Here is a 16,088-nt window from a genome sequence, read left to right on the forward strand (position 1 = left end):
GGACTCGCCTCCCCGAATCAGACAAGATACCGTCAGTTTTATGACAACAGGTTTATTAATATACTCCAAAACAAACAGTGAAACGCGTTTCATGGGTATGTTCCCGCTTCCTCAGGCAATAAACAGATAGGAGTACACAGTATAGTCTCAAGGTCACGAATAGCGCCTCTGTGCCAGGCGCAGTAGATGCCAGACAGGCGAAGTCGCTTTTTGATACAGAGGAGATCCCAGGACACCGAAGCTGCGGCGAGGGCACAGGACGGCTGCCAGGGGCTGGAGAAAGCCTCGGGTAAGTAGTTCTTTGTTTTTTAACTCCTCGGACATTCCTTTAATAAATGATTATATGTGGCCCTTGCACACTATCTGCAATACCCCACGACCAATGCAACTGGAAACTAAATGGTAAAAGTGGACCGAGATAGACGAGCGTACGCTATGCTGCGGTAGTGCAGCATAGCGTGCTTTGGTAACTTACGCACGCCACCAAATTTCCCCGTGCCGACCCACACGGCTACTTTTTCATGCCACCCGGCTGGAAAAAAATTCTGGGGAGAACACTGCTATGGAATAATAACACTGATTTTATCTATGTTTTCTTACTTTCTCCCTCAGTGAAAATGTTATAGAAGAATTAGAGATTGTTACGGCAAAGATCTGAAACACAGCCTGGAAAGTCAAAGTGGTCAGTCAGGTTGTTACCGCTACCATCCTCTATTTGAGCAACTGGCATTCCTGCAGGGTACACAGGAGAGGAGAAGGTAAAAAAAAAAAAAATAATTTCTTATAGTTGCAAAACTCGTAGTAATGCATCGGAAACTGTGGTACAGGAGGAGCCTGAGGAGGAGGGGGAGGAGGAAGACGTTGCAAGTGCGGACTCTCACAACTGTTCAGCACGGTCATCCTCAGAAACTAGAGAAACAGAGGAGGAGTCATTAGAGGACAGTCAAAATCTCAGCACACAGTCAACTATCTCTCCCACACCCTCAGCTTCTCAAGGACCAAGATCTCCCATCATACCTGCCCCTAGGAGAAATTGTTCAAAAAATGCCCATCGCACAGAGCCTATTGCAGAAGTGGTGTCTATGATAAAAGATGTTGAGAAAAATGCTGTGAAATACATGGAGCCTAAAGGCAGTCTTGGCACATTTTTCAGGGCACTTGAAAAAAAAGCTAGAGAGGTCCCTACAGATAAATGAGACTATATGAAACAAAACTTTTTACACTAGTAATGCAGATGAAAAGTAGTAATGTGGCAACATCTAGGGAGACTTGGTCTAGTCATGCACCACAGGAAGCAGGGCCATCTTATGATGTTCCACCATTACCAGGCAGTTACACACAGATGTTGAATGCATGTCAAACAAGGTGGTACCCAGACAGTCAAAGGCAACAACAAAACAGTATAACGCTGGGTCAAGCCTAAGGACGGCCCACATTTCCAGTGTGTTCACCAACATCCAGCACTATCAGTTTAGAGTCAAGCACAGCACAGGCTATATCTGCCTCTCTACACATGGAGTCTAGTTGTATGTAACTGTGTGTGCTCCACTGCCTGCAACTGTGTGTGCTACTATTTAGTGTGTGGGTGTGGCGGAGATGGTCCATCCCCTCATGGCTGTGCACCGATAGAGGGTCCCCCATCAGGTGAAGGACTATCTCTCCACCAGTTACAGACCTCTCTCCTCTCAGGCTGACCTCCACTGCCTGCAACTGTGTGTACTACTAATTGCTATGTGATACACCATGTTTGTCTGTTAAGACACCGTTTGTGTTTTTTTTTTTTTTAATGTTTTATTATACATTTAAGATATTAAAAATATTGAAAAGAAAATCATTTTGTGGCGCAATTTTGTTTAAAAAAAAAAATGTAAAAAACATGTTATTCTTAAAAACAATGACGGTATTTAGTTTACTCAATGTGTCTTGCTTCCCCGAGGCCCACTATACCCGCATGCTTGTTCCCAAAGAGTTTTCCAGGACCTTACATGTGGCTATTGCAGGTAACATTGCTCTCCCCCACATAGAGAGTATTCAGCACCAGACTATGGACTATCATGCCATATTTTGCTGCTTCCCCAGCACTCGGTGTTTCCACTTCCTGCAGGCACATAACCAAGCCCTTTACCTTTATTAAAAACGCCAACTTCCTAAAGCAAGCAAAAGCCCAGAAAACGCAACGCTCACAAATGCTACTATCTGAAAACTATGAAAAGCTATTAAAAGCCATTAAAAGCTTAGCAGTTAAAGAGACACTGAAGCGAAAAAAAAATTATGATATTATGATTTGTATGTGTAGTACAGCTAAGAAATAAAACATTAAGATCCAATGCATCAGTCTAATTGTTTCCAGTACAGGAAGTGTTAAGAAACTCCAGTTGTTATCTCTATGCAAAAAAGTAATTAAGCTCTGCAACTTTGAAAGTCGTGGAGAGGGCTGTTATCTGACTTATTATCTCAAGTGTTATTGAACTATTTACTTTTTCTCTGCTAGAAGAGAGGGCATTAGTTTACAGACTGCTCTGAAAGAATCATTTTAAATGCTGAGTGTTGTGTAATCTGCACATATAGAATGATGCAATGTTAGAAAAAACACTATATACCTAAAAATAAAAATATGAGAATATTTTCTTTGCTGCTAAACTTCTAGTAATTATTCATAGTACACAACCAATTCATTATATCATATTTTTTTTTTCGCTTCAGTGTCTCTTTAAACGCTGGCGTTTTTAAAAAAAACGCCAGCGGTTGAACGCTCCGCAGATGCCCGTGTGAACCAGCCCTAAAGCGGATAAACAGCTGAAACAAAAGCAAAAAAAATAAATATATATATATATATATATATATATATATATATATATATATATATATATATATATATATATATATATATATATATATATATATATATATATATATATATATATCCATATCCCTACACACTCCATTTAAAGTAGATCAGGCCAGAAGGAAAACAGAGAGAGATTGCATCCTGTATGTATTTAGAGAGTTTAGCCTGTCTAATTCCCCCTAATCTGTGACTAATCACAGGTTGTAATTTGATCCCTCAGCTGTGTCAGCTGACTGTCATGGCAGAGATCTCATTTGTAAACACAGGATGTTAACAATATGTCTGCTTCCATGAAAGCAGGAAGTAGACCAACTGCAGATTTATTGCAGGATTTGTATCAGCTGTAAGAAATAAAAAATATTTTTAAAGGTTATTATCCTGTTGCTTATCTTTAAGTTCTGAGTTAAGGTCCACTTTAAGTGGAACTCTGATTTATTATTTGCATGTATTGTATATGGCGCTGAGGTACACAGCTCTAAGTCCATGATCATGCTATTGAGCGGTCATGTATGTGCGGTCTGTCTCCTCGCTAAAGGCCCGCAATAGTGAAAATTCTGAATTTTGCTACCTAGGAAGGACTTTCAGAAAGTAACAGTTGTGTTCAATTTATCAACTAAGGAAACATTTTATTTATTTTCGACACACTATACTTGATTATTTCTCCACATACCGTAATCTCCTCCTTTATTTAAACATTTACTATATATGTTAAAACATTTTCAATCCCGCCATTATAGTAGCATCACACTCCTCACCTATCGGTAGGATGTTTTGATCAGGAGGGGCTTCATGTTGATACTGCTGAACAACCAATTACCAGCATTCTGCAGCCCCATGTTAAGCGGTGCATCATATCTCGGTGCCGGGCAGTTTGGCGAAAGGCGAGCTGAATGACGGCTCTCCCTGCTGCCGCTAAGCTCCCCGGCAGCGTTAAATACTATTCCCTCTCCGAGTTGTCGCAACTTGGAGGGAGATGTAATTCAGGGACTGGCAACCGCTGGAGCCCCAAATTACCATTACATGGGGCGCGCAGCATAGCACTGCTGCTATGACAGAGCCCAGCTTTGGCACTCGCCACTCAGCGCCAAAATGAATTGCTTCGGTGCAGAGAGAGGTTTAACCTGACAGATGAAAATTAAATCACACGGACAGAATACCTTGTGCGCAGACAAAAGCATCACACTCCTCATCTATGGGTAGGAGAAACTGAATGGGGTGGGGGGTTGCAGAAGAGAGGAGAGTCATGTTAATGCTGCTGAACTAACAGTTACCGGCTTTCTGCAGTCAAGTGACAAGCTGTGTAGGTAGAGGAGAAGTTAACCTGACAGATGCAAGTTAAATTCCACAGAAATAACACATTGTGTGGGAAATAAAAGCAAACAAATGGTTGTTATTTTGGGGATGATCCTCATATATAACCTTTTTTCATGTTTGCAATATAATAAAGTCTTTGATAGAGCCTTCTTTCAATATTTGTTCTGAAATGACTTTTTTCAATGTATGACACCCTTCAGGACTATTGCTGGTGAAAGGGACACATTACAGATCTTTCACCTGACAGGACTTCTAATAACCATTACATTTCTGCAGGTGAAACAGGGGCGCTTATCAGATTAAAACAAAGTTAAAATATAAAAAATAGGGAAAGTGTCACTTACCACCCCACTGATAATTCAATAGGAGATTTTATCAGCAAAAATCTTTAATTATATATTCCCAAAAAAAACCCATGTAAATATTTTTGCTGATAAAATCTCGCATTGATTCATCAATGGGGAGGTAAGTGACACTTTCCCTATTTTTTATATTTTAACTTTGTTTTATTCTGTTTCACCTGCATACTGTACATCAGGTCCACCTAGAGTGGAGGGGTTATCCCCATTTTTCCTACTTCTATGGAAGGGATGTCTAAACTTCCCTAAGGGGACGGGCTAAAGTTCCCCTACTGGCTATCCAGGGGTTACCAATAGGTAACCCACACTTGTGAGTATAACCTTACACTCAACTTTATCCAATTTATCTTAAATACTACACTATAGTGGGCTCTTGATCTCCATTTTATCTAGTACTTTTCTGCAGTTACTGACAGGACAGCAGGTGTGTGCCAAGACGTAAAGTCTTCTCAGGTGACAGTGGCTAAATGAAATGGGGGATCCCTGTCACCTTCAAAAGCCCTGCTGACAAATAAGGAGATAGAAAAGTGAAATTTCCAAGTATTTTTGACCCAAAGTATAATGAGTCTTTTAATCTACTGCTAATACATGAGTAACTATAGGCATAGCAGATTGTTCCTTGAGGTCCCGTTTACACTTAATCAGTTGGTGTACGTTAGTGTGCATTAGTACTCGTGAGTGCGTGTTTTTTCCATAGCAGTGCATTGGGAAGAAGATTTCAGTTAAAATGTGTTAAAGAGAAACTCCGACCAAGAATTGAACTTTATCCCAATCAGTAGCTGATACCCCCTTTTACATGAGAAATCTATTCCTTTTCACAAACAGACCATCAGGGGCGCTGTATGACTGATATTGTGGTGAAACCCCTCCCACAAAGAAATTCTGAGTACGTACTCTTGCCAGTTTACTGTCTGTGAACCCTGTTGCATTGTGGGAAATAGCTGTTTACAGCTGTTTCCAACTGCCAAAATAGCAAGCAGCAGCTACATCACTTGCCAGCAGTAAAAATGTCACCATGTGCTAAATGTCAGAATATAAATCAGGGATTTAAAATATTTTACAATAGGCAAACACTGACTAAATCATTTATACATAATTATTGTAAAAATGAAGCACTTTTTTATTACATTATTTTCACTGGAGTTCCTCTTTAAGTGTAAAAGAGGCCATAGCAAACCATGGGCATTACTTTGGAAATCAGTTGTCCTTTCAGTTATAACTGAGAGCAACTGATTAAGTGTAAAAGGACCCTAATGCTGGGTACACACTGAGATTTTCTGGCCGATTTACTGTCAGATTGATTATTTCCAACATGTTCGATTTGCTTTCTGGTCGATTTCCGATTGACTTCCTATTAAAGTGAACGGAAATCGATCGGAAATCGACCGGAAAGCAAATCGAACATGTTGGAAATAATCGATCTGACAGTAAATCGGCCAGAAAATCTCATAGTGTGTACCCAGCATAAGCCCCGTTTACACTTAATCAGTTGCTCTCAGTTATAACTGCAAGGACAACTGATTTTCAACGTAATGCCCATGTTTTACTATGGCACAGTTTACACTATACGTGTTTTAACTGAAAGATTTTTCATAATGCACTGCTATGGAGAAGACAAAAAACGCCTAACAACAGACTGTAAACGGGGCCTAAGGCTATTTTACCGTATTATATGGTGCGATTGTCCTGCACCAGGAGAGCCTGGAACAGGACAATCGCACCGCAGCGTGTTGCTGTCCATATTACCCATCGACAGAGTGGGCTTACAGGGTAATATGTGTTCCAGTGCCCCCCGCTTAGTGACATACTCCCTGCTAGACAGGAAGTACGTCACTGGTTTACCCGTCGTCGTGGCGATTTTGCTACTTCTGTTACACCACATCGCATTGCAGTAGTGTGTAAGTCTCCATAGACTTACACTGCCCTCATGACAAGCTGCAGCAGGGTAGAGTACAGCAACGTGATGCAAAAGTAGCTTAAAGTATATCTAAGGTGAAAATAAACTTATGAGATAATGAATTGTACAGTATGTGATGTATGGATAATAAATAGAACATTACTAGCAAAGAAACGTATATTTTTATTTTTAGCTATTTAGCTTTCTTTATAACATTGCATTAGACTGTCACATTTGCAGAAGTAATGACCCTTTGAACTTACCTGCAGTAAAACCTTATCTCAAGGAAACCTGAAGCAAGAGGTATACGGAAGCTGCCATATTTATTTTCTTTTAAACAATATCAGTTACCTGGCTATCCTGCTGATCCTCTGCCTCTAATACTTTTAGCCATATACCCCGAACAAGCATGCAGATCAGGTGTTTCTGACATTATTGTCAAACCTGACAATATTAGCTGCATGCTTGTTTTTGGTCTGATTCAAATACTACTGCAGCCAAATACATCAGCAGGGCTGGCAGGCAACTGGTATTGTTTAAAAGGAAATAAATATGGCAGCCTCTATTTACTTCTCGCTTCAGGTTGCCTTTAAGCTCTTCAGAAAACAGGACTGGGGTCCACCAAGTTGGTGACTAGTTTAGAGAAGCTCTTTTACATAGATAACAACTCACTTTTTTTGTTATTTTTTTAACTGTTTCGGTACTTCACAATATGTGACTCTTTTCTTTGTTACTAATGTTCTATTTATTATCTGTACTACACATACAATTCATTGCCTCATAGGTTTATCTTCGCTTTATATTTGCTTTAACCACTTCAGACACGTACAACCCTGTGCCTGTTTCTGGCCTTATTTTATCACAGATTACCTACTGAAATACTGTGAATCCAAACATGCTACAAATTCTCCACTAATGATTTGCAACAATGCATCAGCAAATCAGAGTAAACACACGAATAAAATGTCCCCAAACTAGAGGTCTTTCTACTAGGAGTCAAGCAAGCCAGATGTCATCATTAGCAACCACAGAGACAACAGAGTGGCAGAACTCATGCCAGAGGCTTACATTACGTACAACAAACTAGAAAGCTAAAACATAATACAGGGACCAGGTCAGGAGACAAACGGGGGACAGGGCAGGTAGAGTTCAACCAAGGGCAGGATAAACCAGGGCAGAAAATTAACCAATGAAGCCATAAGCTGGATGTACAACATTTATCAGATGGTATGACGACTGAAATATGGCTTCTGGTATCCGATATGATGTAGCCAGGACTGAGAAGGCCGTCTGTTCATGTCAAAACATGAATCGATCTTGTCCACATGCAGTCACTCTGCTGTGCTTATACAGTACCTGGTTTCACAAGGGTACTCTGACAGGAAGATCCAAGGAATGTCACTATACCACATCCATTTTGAGAGATTTGCTGTCATCAATGGCAGAGTCCATTGTAGGGTATGATGTAGGGCAGTGTCCCCCAACCCTGTCCTCAAGGCCCACCAACAGTGCATGTTTTGTGGAAATTCACCCTGGCAGGTAATCAGCTCTGCTGCAACACTAATTACCCCACCTGTGAAAGTTTATGGTTTTCTGCAAAATGTACTGATGGTGGACCTTGAGGACAGGGTTGGGGAACTGTGATGTAGGGTATGCTTTACTTCTCACAGAAAAGGCAACACAATTGGAAGTCCAGAAAAACGCTTGTAGTCAGATTTTTCTGCCATGGACTCAAATAGAATAAAGGCATCTGAAACACTTAGGCCTGAGGCACACTAAAACCCGCTAGCAGATCCACAAAATGCTAGCAGATTTTGAAAACGCTTTTTCTTATTTTTCTGTAGCGTTTCACCTAGCATTTTGCGGTTTTGGGAAGAATTTTTGGTGTAGTAGATTTCAGCTTCTGTAACAAAAACGCCTGCAAAACCGCTCTGAACTGCCGTTTTTCAGAGCGGTTTGCATTTTTCCTATACTTTACATTGGAGGCAGAAACGCCGCCGCAATCCAAAAAATGCCTCACCCCGGGAGTATGTGTTTCAGCAAAACGCCTCCCCCTCTGGTGTGAACCACCCCATTGAGATACATTGACCAAGCGTATGTGCACCAGCCCACAGTGTAGCCTGGGCATGGAATAGTGGCAGCCACACACACAAACATAATTACGGTAGATGGTTTGTCCATCACACCCCTGTTACCTGGCAGGTAGAGTCAGTGGTAGGCACTAGATCATGCAATAGTTATTGTTGGCCTGTTGGCACACAGAAGTAAGTGATTTTGATAGTTTTAAGCTGGTTTTTGGTGTAGATGTTACGGCCAGAACCCGAAGTTTGGCCACTTCTAGTTCTGGCCGGCCAATGTGCGAAGTGGCCGTTGCGCCGCGGCCAATGTTAGAAACGGGTTGATTCCTGCGACATGAATGTATCTTCTGGCCGCAGCGCAGCGGCCAAACGTATAACCACTTAGTTAATTTGTTGCAATTAAGCCGGCGGCAATGTAGCAATTCAAGCCGCCGGCTTTTTATCTGCCAGTTGAAATCAGCATAACAAGGCTCCCCACCGACCTTGGCTTTTTCCCAGTCTCATTTATGTGGTATGTCACCCCCGCGGGCGGGACTTTTTGTAAGTTATGGTCTGTCTGGGCCTTGGTGGTCAAGCAGTGGGTTCTTATCATTATTAATGTTATGTACTGAATTATAAGTTAATAATAAAAGTTATTGCCTTTAGCAATTACCTTATTACCTTAAGAATGTACAGTTATTTAAACCAATAAAGGGGCTGTGGCCATTTCTTATGCCAAAGTCAATGTTGTGGTTATTTGTGTATTCTTATAGAGTTATTGTAAGTGCTGCCAACAATTTCATAGGTCAACCTGTGTTGAAGATCACTGCAGTCCTCAACCCATCTGTTTTCAGTACGTCAAAATCCAGGCAGCAGACCTAGAGTGATCAGAGACAAATAACGGATTTCCAGGCTCCTTGTTAAAAGTGGCAATGAATCATCCAAGATGATTTTTTCCCAATATAGTTGGACCCCCAGCTTTCTCCTCTTTCTCTCCTTGATCCTGCTCCTAGATCCCCTCCTATCATTGAGTGCCTTCATCGTTCTACCCATGTATAGGTCCAATAACAGTGTTGAACGTGGTACATAAAGGAACAGCATTGCCTGCCAGGCTGTTGTAGTACCTCCAGCCCACTTCCTGCACCAATGAAACAGCCCTTAAGGGAGCAAATGCGTTGAGTGAGGCTGGGTCACACACGTGGACAAGGGTACAGGACTTTAGGTATGCGCAGTCGCTTCCTCTACAATGGCAAGTACACATTTATTATGCATGTTCAATTTCACTTTAAAGTCATCATTTGAATCAGCATTTTCATCCAAACCTCACGCTAACAAGTTATACAAGTTACCTACCTGTTGTCATCTTCAACTAAAAATAAAAAAAATCTCTCAAATTTACTTCTTCCTGAAGCAGGATGCAAGTGAAATGCTAGTACATGCCCTCATTGTATTCCGACTAGACTACTGTCTCCGTGGTCTACTAATGAACCAGCTGGCAGCTCGCCAGTACATTGTGAACTTGACTGCAAGCCTTACCCATCTCACTTCTTTTTCCTCAGATGCTTCTCCTCTTGTTCACTGGTTGTCCAACAAACAAAAGAGGATGAGGCTCAAGCTTATATGTCTGGCCTACAAACCTCTCCCAAATCTGGTTCACAAAACATTGACATGCAAATTTTGCGGTAAAACCCTAAAAGCAGCCTGTGTTGCGCTAACAACTATCTACTGGCATCTACTCACCTCTTCCAAATCTCGCATACAAGATTTCTCATGTTTACCCCCATTCTCTGGAACTTCTTCTCTACATCTGAGCATCACTCACCAACCTCTGAAATCCGAAATGCAACCTAAAATTATTTTATTCAGACAAGCATACTATCGGACCTGAGCCATGTTAGCCCATTAGTGGCCCATCCTTTTACCTGTGGGGTCTGCCCTTTGACTAAAAATTAGCTGGTCCACTGTGCAATTCAACGTATGTGATCAAAGATTAAAAATTGAAAGGACAATCGATGAATGCACTACAATGAGCAGTCGATATCAACTTAATTTCTAGCAAACTATAACTTGCCATCTGATGTCACATCACATCGACTCCCTGTCAGCAAAGCGAAACTAGCTGGCGGCGAGGGACCGGAAGCTCCGTGAGTGACTGCTAGGATATGGGATGGCTGCGGGTGGCTGGTAAAAGCCCCAGGCAAGTAAAACTGATATTTTTATTCCTGACTTAAGTGTCCCTTTAAGCTTGAATAGTCAGGGTCCTATCTATTGGATCTCGCCATTACTGAATTAAACACAGATAAATAAATATCAGTGTTCTCCCCAGGCTCTTTTAGCCAGGGCTGTGGAGCCGGTACAAAAATCTTCCGACTCCAACTCCTCAGTTTATGAAACCACCGACTCCAACTCTGACTCCGGGTACTCAAAATGGCTCAGACTCCGACTCCTCGACTCCGACTCCTTAGTCTAATACTTACCAGGGCTGTGGATTTTGTACAAAATCTTCCGACTCCTCAGTTTATGAAATCCCCGACTCCAACTCTAACTCCCCAAATTACTTAGACTCCGACTCCTTGACTCCACTGCTCCACCTGCCTTATTTTGGTGAGTACCCGTCTGTCATTGGCTTGCCTCCTCATCTTCCTCCTCCTATGCTGTAAGCAGATTGCACTGGCCCTGCATTCCCCTCTGGTACCCCAGCCAGCTACTTTTCATGCCACCCGGCTGGCAAAAAAAATTCTGTGGAGAACACTATATATACTTAAATTGTTTGTAAAATATTTTTGTACTGCTCTGTGTTTGGGATGGAAGATGCCATTACTTTATAAATCAATAATAGCACCTATATAGGTAACTTTTAGTCAGATGCCCACAATGTTACTATACAACTTGCCAATCACGACAGTATGGGCTTAGATTTCAATCATTTACCGTACACAGTTCAAAATGACCCATACGGTTCAAGCCTCATTTGTGTTTAGTCTTTTTGTAGGGCTTGATAATAGCTACTGTTGTTAGTTTCTAAGCTGAACATCATGCACTGTCATTATGAAAATAATTAAAAGGAAAAGCCCACAAGTTTTGTGTACATGTAGCCACACAAAACACTTGGTAATATAAAGTAATAACAAAAGAAACACGAACATGACTAAGGCTCATCAGTGTATGGTGGTAATTAGCATTTTGGTTGCTATTTCAGATTCATTTTGTTTACAAAACATACCAAGTGGAGAAAAGGCAGCTGGTGTAAAGTTTTGAGGAGAGCTGGTTGTATATACTATGTGGGTCATCTATCCACCTGCAGGACAGACATTTGTTGCACTAGATAGGCATAATAGGAAAGATGAGCTGAGAAGAATGCTGGTGGAAGCCATTAATGATGAGGTGACAAGATGTAGGACAATGCAGGACTATGCCATGAGGACCCTTCTTCAGAACATTGATATGGGCCTTCCATGAAAACCAGCAGTATGTATGCAGCCTGAGAAAATCCCAATAAGCACTCAGGGTTGAGACCCACTAGTCACACTTTGGAATCGCTTGACAAATCGCCAAAGCGCGTTGTCAATGGATCCCTATGGGAGTGGCCCCACAGGCAGTGTTGCGATCGCAAAATGTTGCCTGCAGCCGTTTGGTAGCGATCGCATCAGTGGCTACAGAAGATGAATCACTTTTGTTCTGGGAAATCGCGGTACTGCCACGATTACGCAAAGAGCCTGTAATGGGTCCCCAGCCTCAAACTAGAAAGGGAGTAAATTCTAATGTCATTATGTAGCATTATTATTATTTTGTATTTATATAACAGTCACCAACTGAGATGTTTTTGGGATGTGGGCAGAAATCAGAGCAGACAAGGAAAACATACAACCTCCATGCAGATAGAGTCCTGGTTAAGATTTGAACCCAGGATGCCAGTTCTGGAAGGCGAGAGTTCTATTAACTACCCATGCGAAAAGATGAATGGATGAAAGCAAGTAGACTATCTTCTGTACACATTTTGTGACCTCATTTCCTGTGGTCACTGGGTGCACCTTTGACCCTGCATGAAGTGTTACCCAACTTCTCCACACATTAGAAAAACACAACCTACACCTACGCATACACATGGCAACATGAAAGTAACTGACATCATGTGAAAAAACTCTCAGTAACAGCTGCTTGTCTGGAGTTTAAAGGAGAAATCCTGTCAAACTGATTTAGCCTGGGTTGCATTCCCTACCTTTACAAACTAGCCTAAAGTAAATGACTGGAAACAAGGAAATAAGTGTTGCAATACTTTAACTCAACTACTTCCACAGGAACTTCTTGATTTCAATGGGGGTGTGGGTGGATTATCACATGTGCCTGAAGTAGTGCCCCTTCACCTCTATGGACTTGTAAGTGAGTGAGTGGAAATGTCAGACAGTTCACTCTATGCACTTTATGAAGTAATGCATTCCACACACTATGTGCATTGCTGAAATACACACAGCAACACATACAGCGTGAACAAGGCTTAAAAATACCTGTACACCATTACTGAATACTAAGGCTGCAACTAAGCATGCTTACAGCCACTCTCACCACACATTTTTGGGCAACTGTCACGGCCCTCTTCTGCCCTGGCGCATCCCTTAGTGAGGATGCATTCACACGTCTGCTGACCTTATCATATGAAGCATGCTCTTCAGCTGCCAAAACGTGGGTGCTTCCCCTGCATCCTGAGCATGACTCTTGCAAGGAGCAGCATCATGTAGGGTGGAGGGGTTGGGTGTGCAGTCATGTGGGGGAGGGAAAGAGCCAGAAAATCACCTCAGAATCACCACTCCGCAGGTACCACCATTCTAGAACAATTACAGGTGGCCATATTATCACTAAATCCAGTACTACAAGACCAGGGGGAGGAGCCACAGCAGAAGATTTGACTTTATCAGGAACATATTCAGTTTTCTTTATAGGTGTTATGTTTTTTTGCACACACATAAACCCAACCTAGTAAGATATAACTACGTCATACTCTGTGTTTTGCTTCAGGTTCAGTATATTCAGAGTTCTGCTTTAACAATGCACAAACTCAAATTGAAATATGTTCCTATACACACTCCGCACTCACGCGCACATACACTGTTATATAGCTATTTACAGAATACATGGAGGAGAATTATTACTTGAAAACACCACTAGAAAGTGCTGTAATATATTTGGCAACCTTCTTGTAATCTCCTTTGTGTATAAATGAATCTGCCCGTGCACAACATAAACCAAAAATAACACCAACGATAGGAAGGTCTGGGACTTTATTTGGTGGGCAGTGCTCACAGTATATCGATATGTAATGCTAATGAGAGGGACACACTGCCAGAAGCTCAGGCCTTTATCAGCAGCTGCCTCCCGGGAGCACATACACAGCTTGGCCTTTTCGCTTGGGAGAAATGATATACCTAAACGGTGAAAGCAAAGTGGCAAAGCACACTAACACATCTCCAGGGATCACATTACCACAGATTTATCAATTACGCACTCACCTTTCTAATAACCTGAGGCAAGAGACTGGGAAATACCACCAAAGGAAAAAAATACATGGCCACAGATGTAGGCAAATAAAATAACATCAAAGACTGCCTCTCTGACATGGTTATCAGGGTAAATAAACAATGTCACAGTCAAATTGCTAGAACCATAGGCTGGTGTTTATTTTAGACTGTTGGCCTGACATGATAAATAAGATTTATGGTCCAGGACGTAAATGGTTAAAACACCACCGCCTTTTCATCCACAAGCCAGCCTTACTCTGATTGCTGCCCATGTTCCACCCCCTTGACTACTGCTTGGGTGGGGTGCCACCACCACCAAGATGATTATACGAATCGCAAACAACAATTGTATAATGATATATATATATATATATATATATATATACATACATACACACTAAGAACACATCCATAATAGTGGATATGTACACTGGAATTGCTTGGTTCATCAGATCTCCAGGAGTAGGCTAGACTTCTATCTGAAGCATCACTGCATGGGTCCTTTAGCATAAAAGAGGATGTAGAATCAGCTAGACAGGATGCAGGCCAATCATAAAGGCTCAAGGGCAAAATGCAGCAGATAGGCTCTGGCTGTCACTGAGAATTCCTATCAGTCAGCCTGGCAAGCTGGTGTCAGAAATTGAGAATAGGTCCCGAATGAAAGTGACTTACCTAGCAGCAGCAGTCTGTGCGTCTGCTTGTATTCCCTCTTCTGCTCTTTTAGCACCCGATCTATGCTCTTGCTGACTTTTTTGGCCTCCTTCTCTGCCTCCTTCTCCTCCAGGCGGAGTTTGTCCCATCCTTTCTGCAGTGGATGCTGCTGGTGATGGGATGGATGGAGCTGCTGCTGCTGCGCTTTGCTCTGCTTGTGCTGCTGCTGCTTGTTGTCCCCGCTGCCTCCTCCATTCTGTAGTAACAGCAGCAGCCCATCTGGACTGTCCCCTCTGGCTGGCTTGCACGGCTCTCCTCGGCGGGGCTGGCCGTCCCTGAGCTGCTGCTGCTGCTGCTGTGAGCCAGCAGATGCCCCCGGCCGATGTAGATCGCCATGTCGCAGGTCCCCGGCTCGCATGGGCACGGACAGCTCCGGGGGCTGCTCTGTATCCGAGTTGGTGGCGGCGTTGGAGCCGCTGGAATCACCGAAGAGCCGCGGCCGGAGGCTGTAACACAGCCCCATGGCTCCTGCAACCTACACGTGCTGAAGCCTGGCGATCAATAGCAGCCGATCGATGTGCAGATGTAGCTGGAGAGCAGGAGAGACGATGGACGCAGCCCAGATGATGGAGGAGAGATCGGGTGATAGGAATGCAGAGGGGTGATTAGCAGCAGCAGGAAGGCTCGCAGCTCTTCATGATCCAGCCGGGAATCCCAGCAGCGAGGCGAGCACGGGAAGAGGAGCCAAGAATGCCATTATGCATGTTCTGTGCTGCTGCTGTGGGCTGGTGCACAACATCCACACACACGCAGCGCTCTCCGGAGATCACCTGACACACTCAGCGAGCCGGGCCACCTTACCGTAATGCTCCGAGTGTGCGGCCTCCCGCCCCCGAGCAGTGTGTGCAAGGATCAGGGTGGGCGCGGCTCTTCTGTGTAATACGGACCCTATGCCATGCTTGCCTTTCTACACCATCTGTAGCCGCATTTTACTACTGTCAGATGCTTATTAGCTAGGAAAACCCGAGTCGCAAGATGCCAACCTTTCTATTTTTCTGATGTTATTTAGGATGCTACCAGGCTCTGCAGAATTCACCCTAGGTGTTCGGTACTGTCTGTTAGTACAGTGTAGCAAGTGCAATAGCATCTGACAGTAGCACCATATTTGTCCATTTGTCCATTGTAGCACCATATTTGTCATTTCAGACTCTGGTTGCTATTTCTTTTGCCAGGGTCGATTTCTCATCTGTGATTGACTACAGAGGGTGCCATGAATTCCTACCAAGAGAAGGGCATGGGACCTCTACTGTATTTTTTCTTTCATCCTTGGCATCTGTCTGTGCTCTGATAACATAATGAAACCTTTCTGTGGGATCGTTCACACTAGAGGCGTTTTTCGCTTTTTTTAAGCGCTGGCAATTTTTCAAAATCGCCCTGAAAGCGCTTACA

At 42.8% G+C, this 16,088-nt stretch overlaps 1 protein-coding gene across 1 annotated transcript in view; it reads right to left on the reverse strand.

Annotated features, from left to right (window-relative positions):
- Positions 1-15,441, reverse strand: part of GNAL (G protein subunit alpha L) — a 378,207-nt gene extending 362,766 nt beyond the window's left edge. The window contains exon 1 of the mRNA XM_068237145.1: positions 14,661-15,441. Coding sequence (XP_068093246.1) covers positions 14,661-15,162 — 502 coding nt within the window. The 5' untranslated portion in view covers positions 15,163-15,441. The remainder of the gene's footprint in view (positions 1-14,660) is intronic.
- Between the last annotated feature and the right edge of the window lie 647 nt (positions 15,442-16,088).

Source organism: Hyperolius riggenbachi, chromosome 5 (genome assembly GCF_040937935.1).
Source record: "Hyperolius riggenbachi isolate aHypRig1 chromosome 5, aHypRig1.pri, whole genome shotgun sequence".
Lineage (NCBI taxonomy): Eukaryota > Metazoa > Chordata > Amphibia > Anura > Hyperoliidae > Hyperolius > Hyperolius riggenbachi.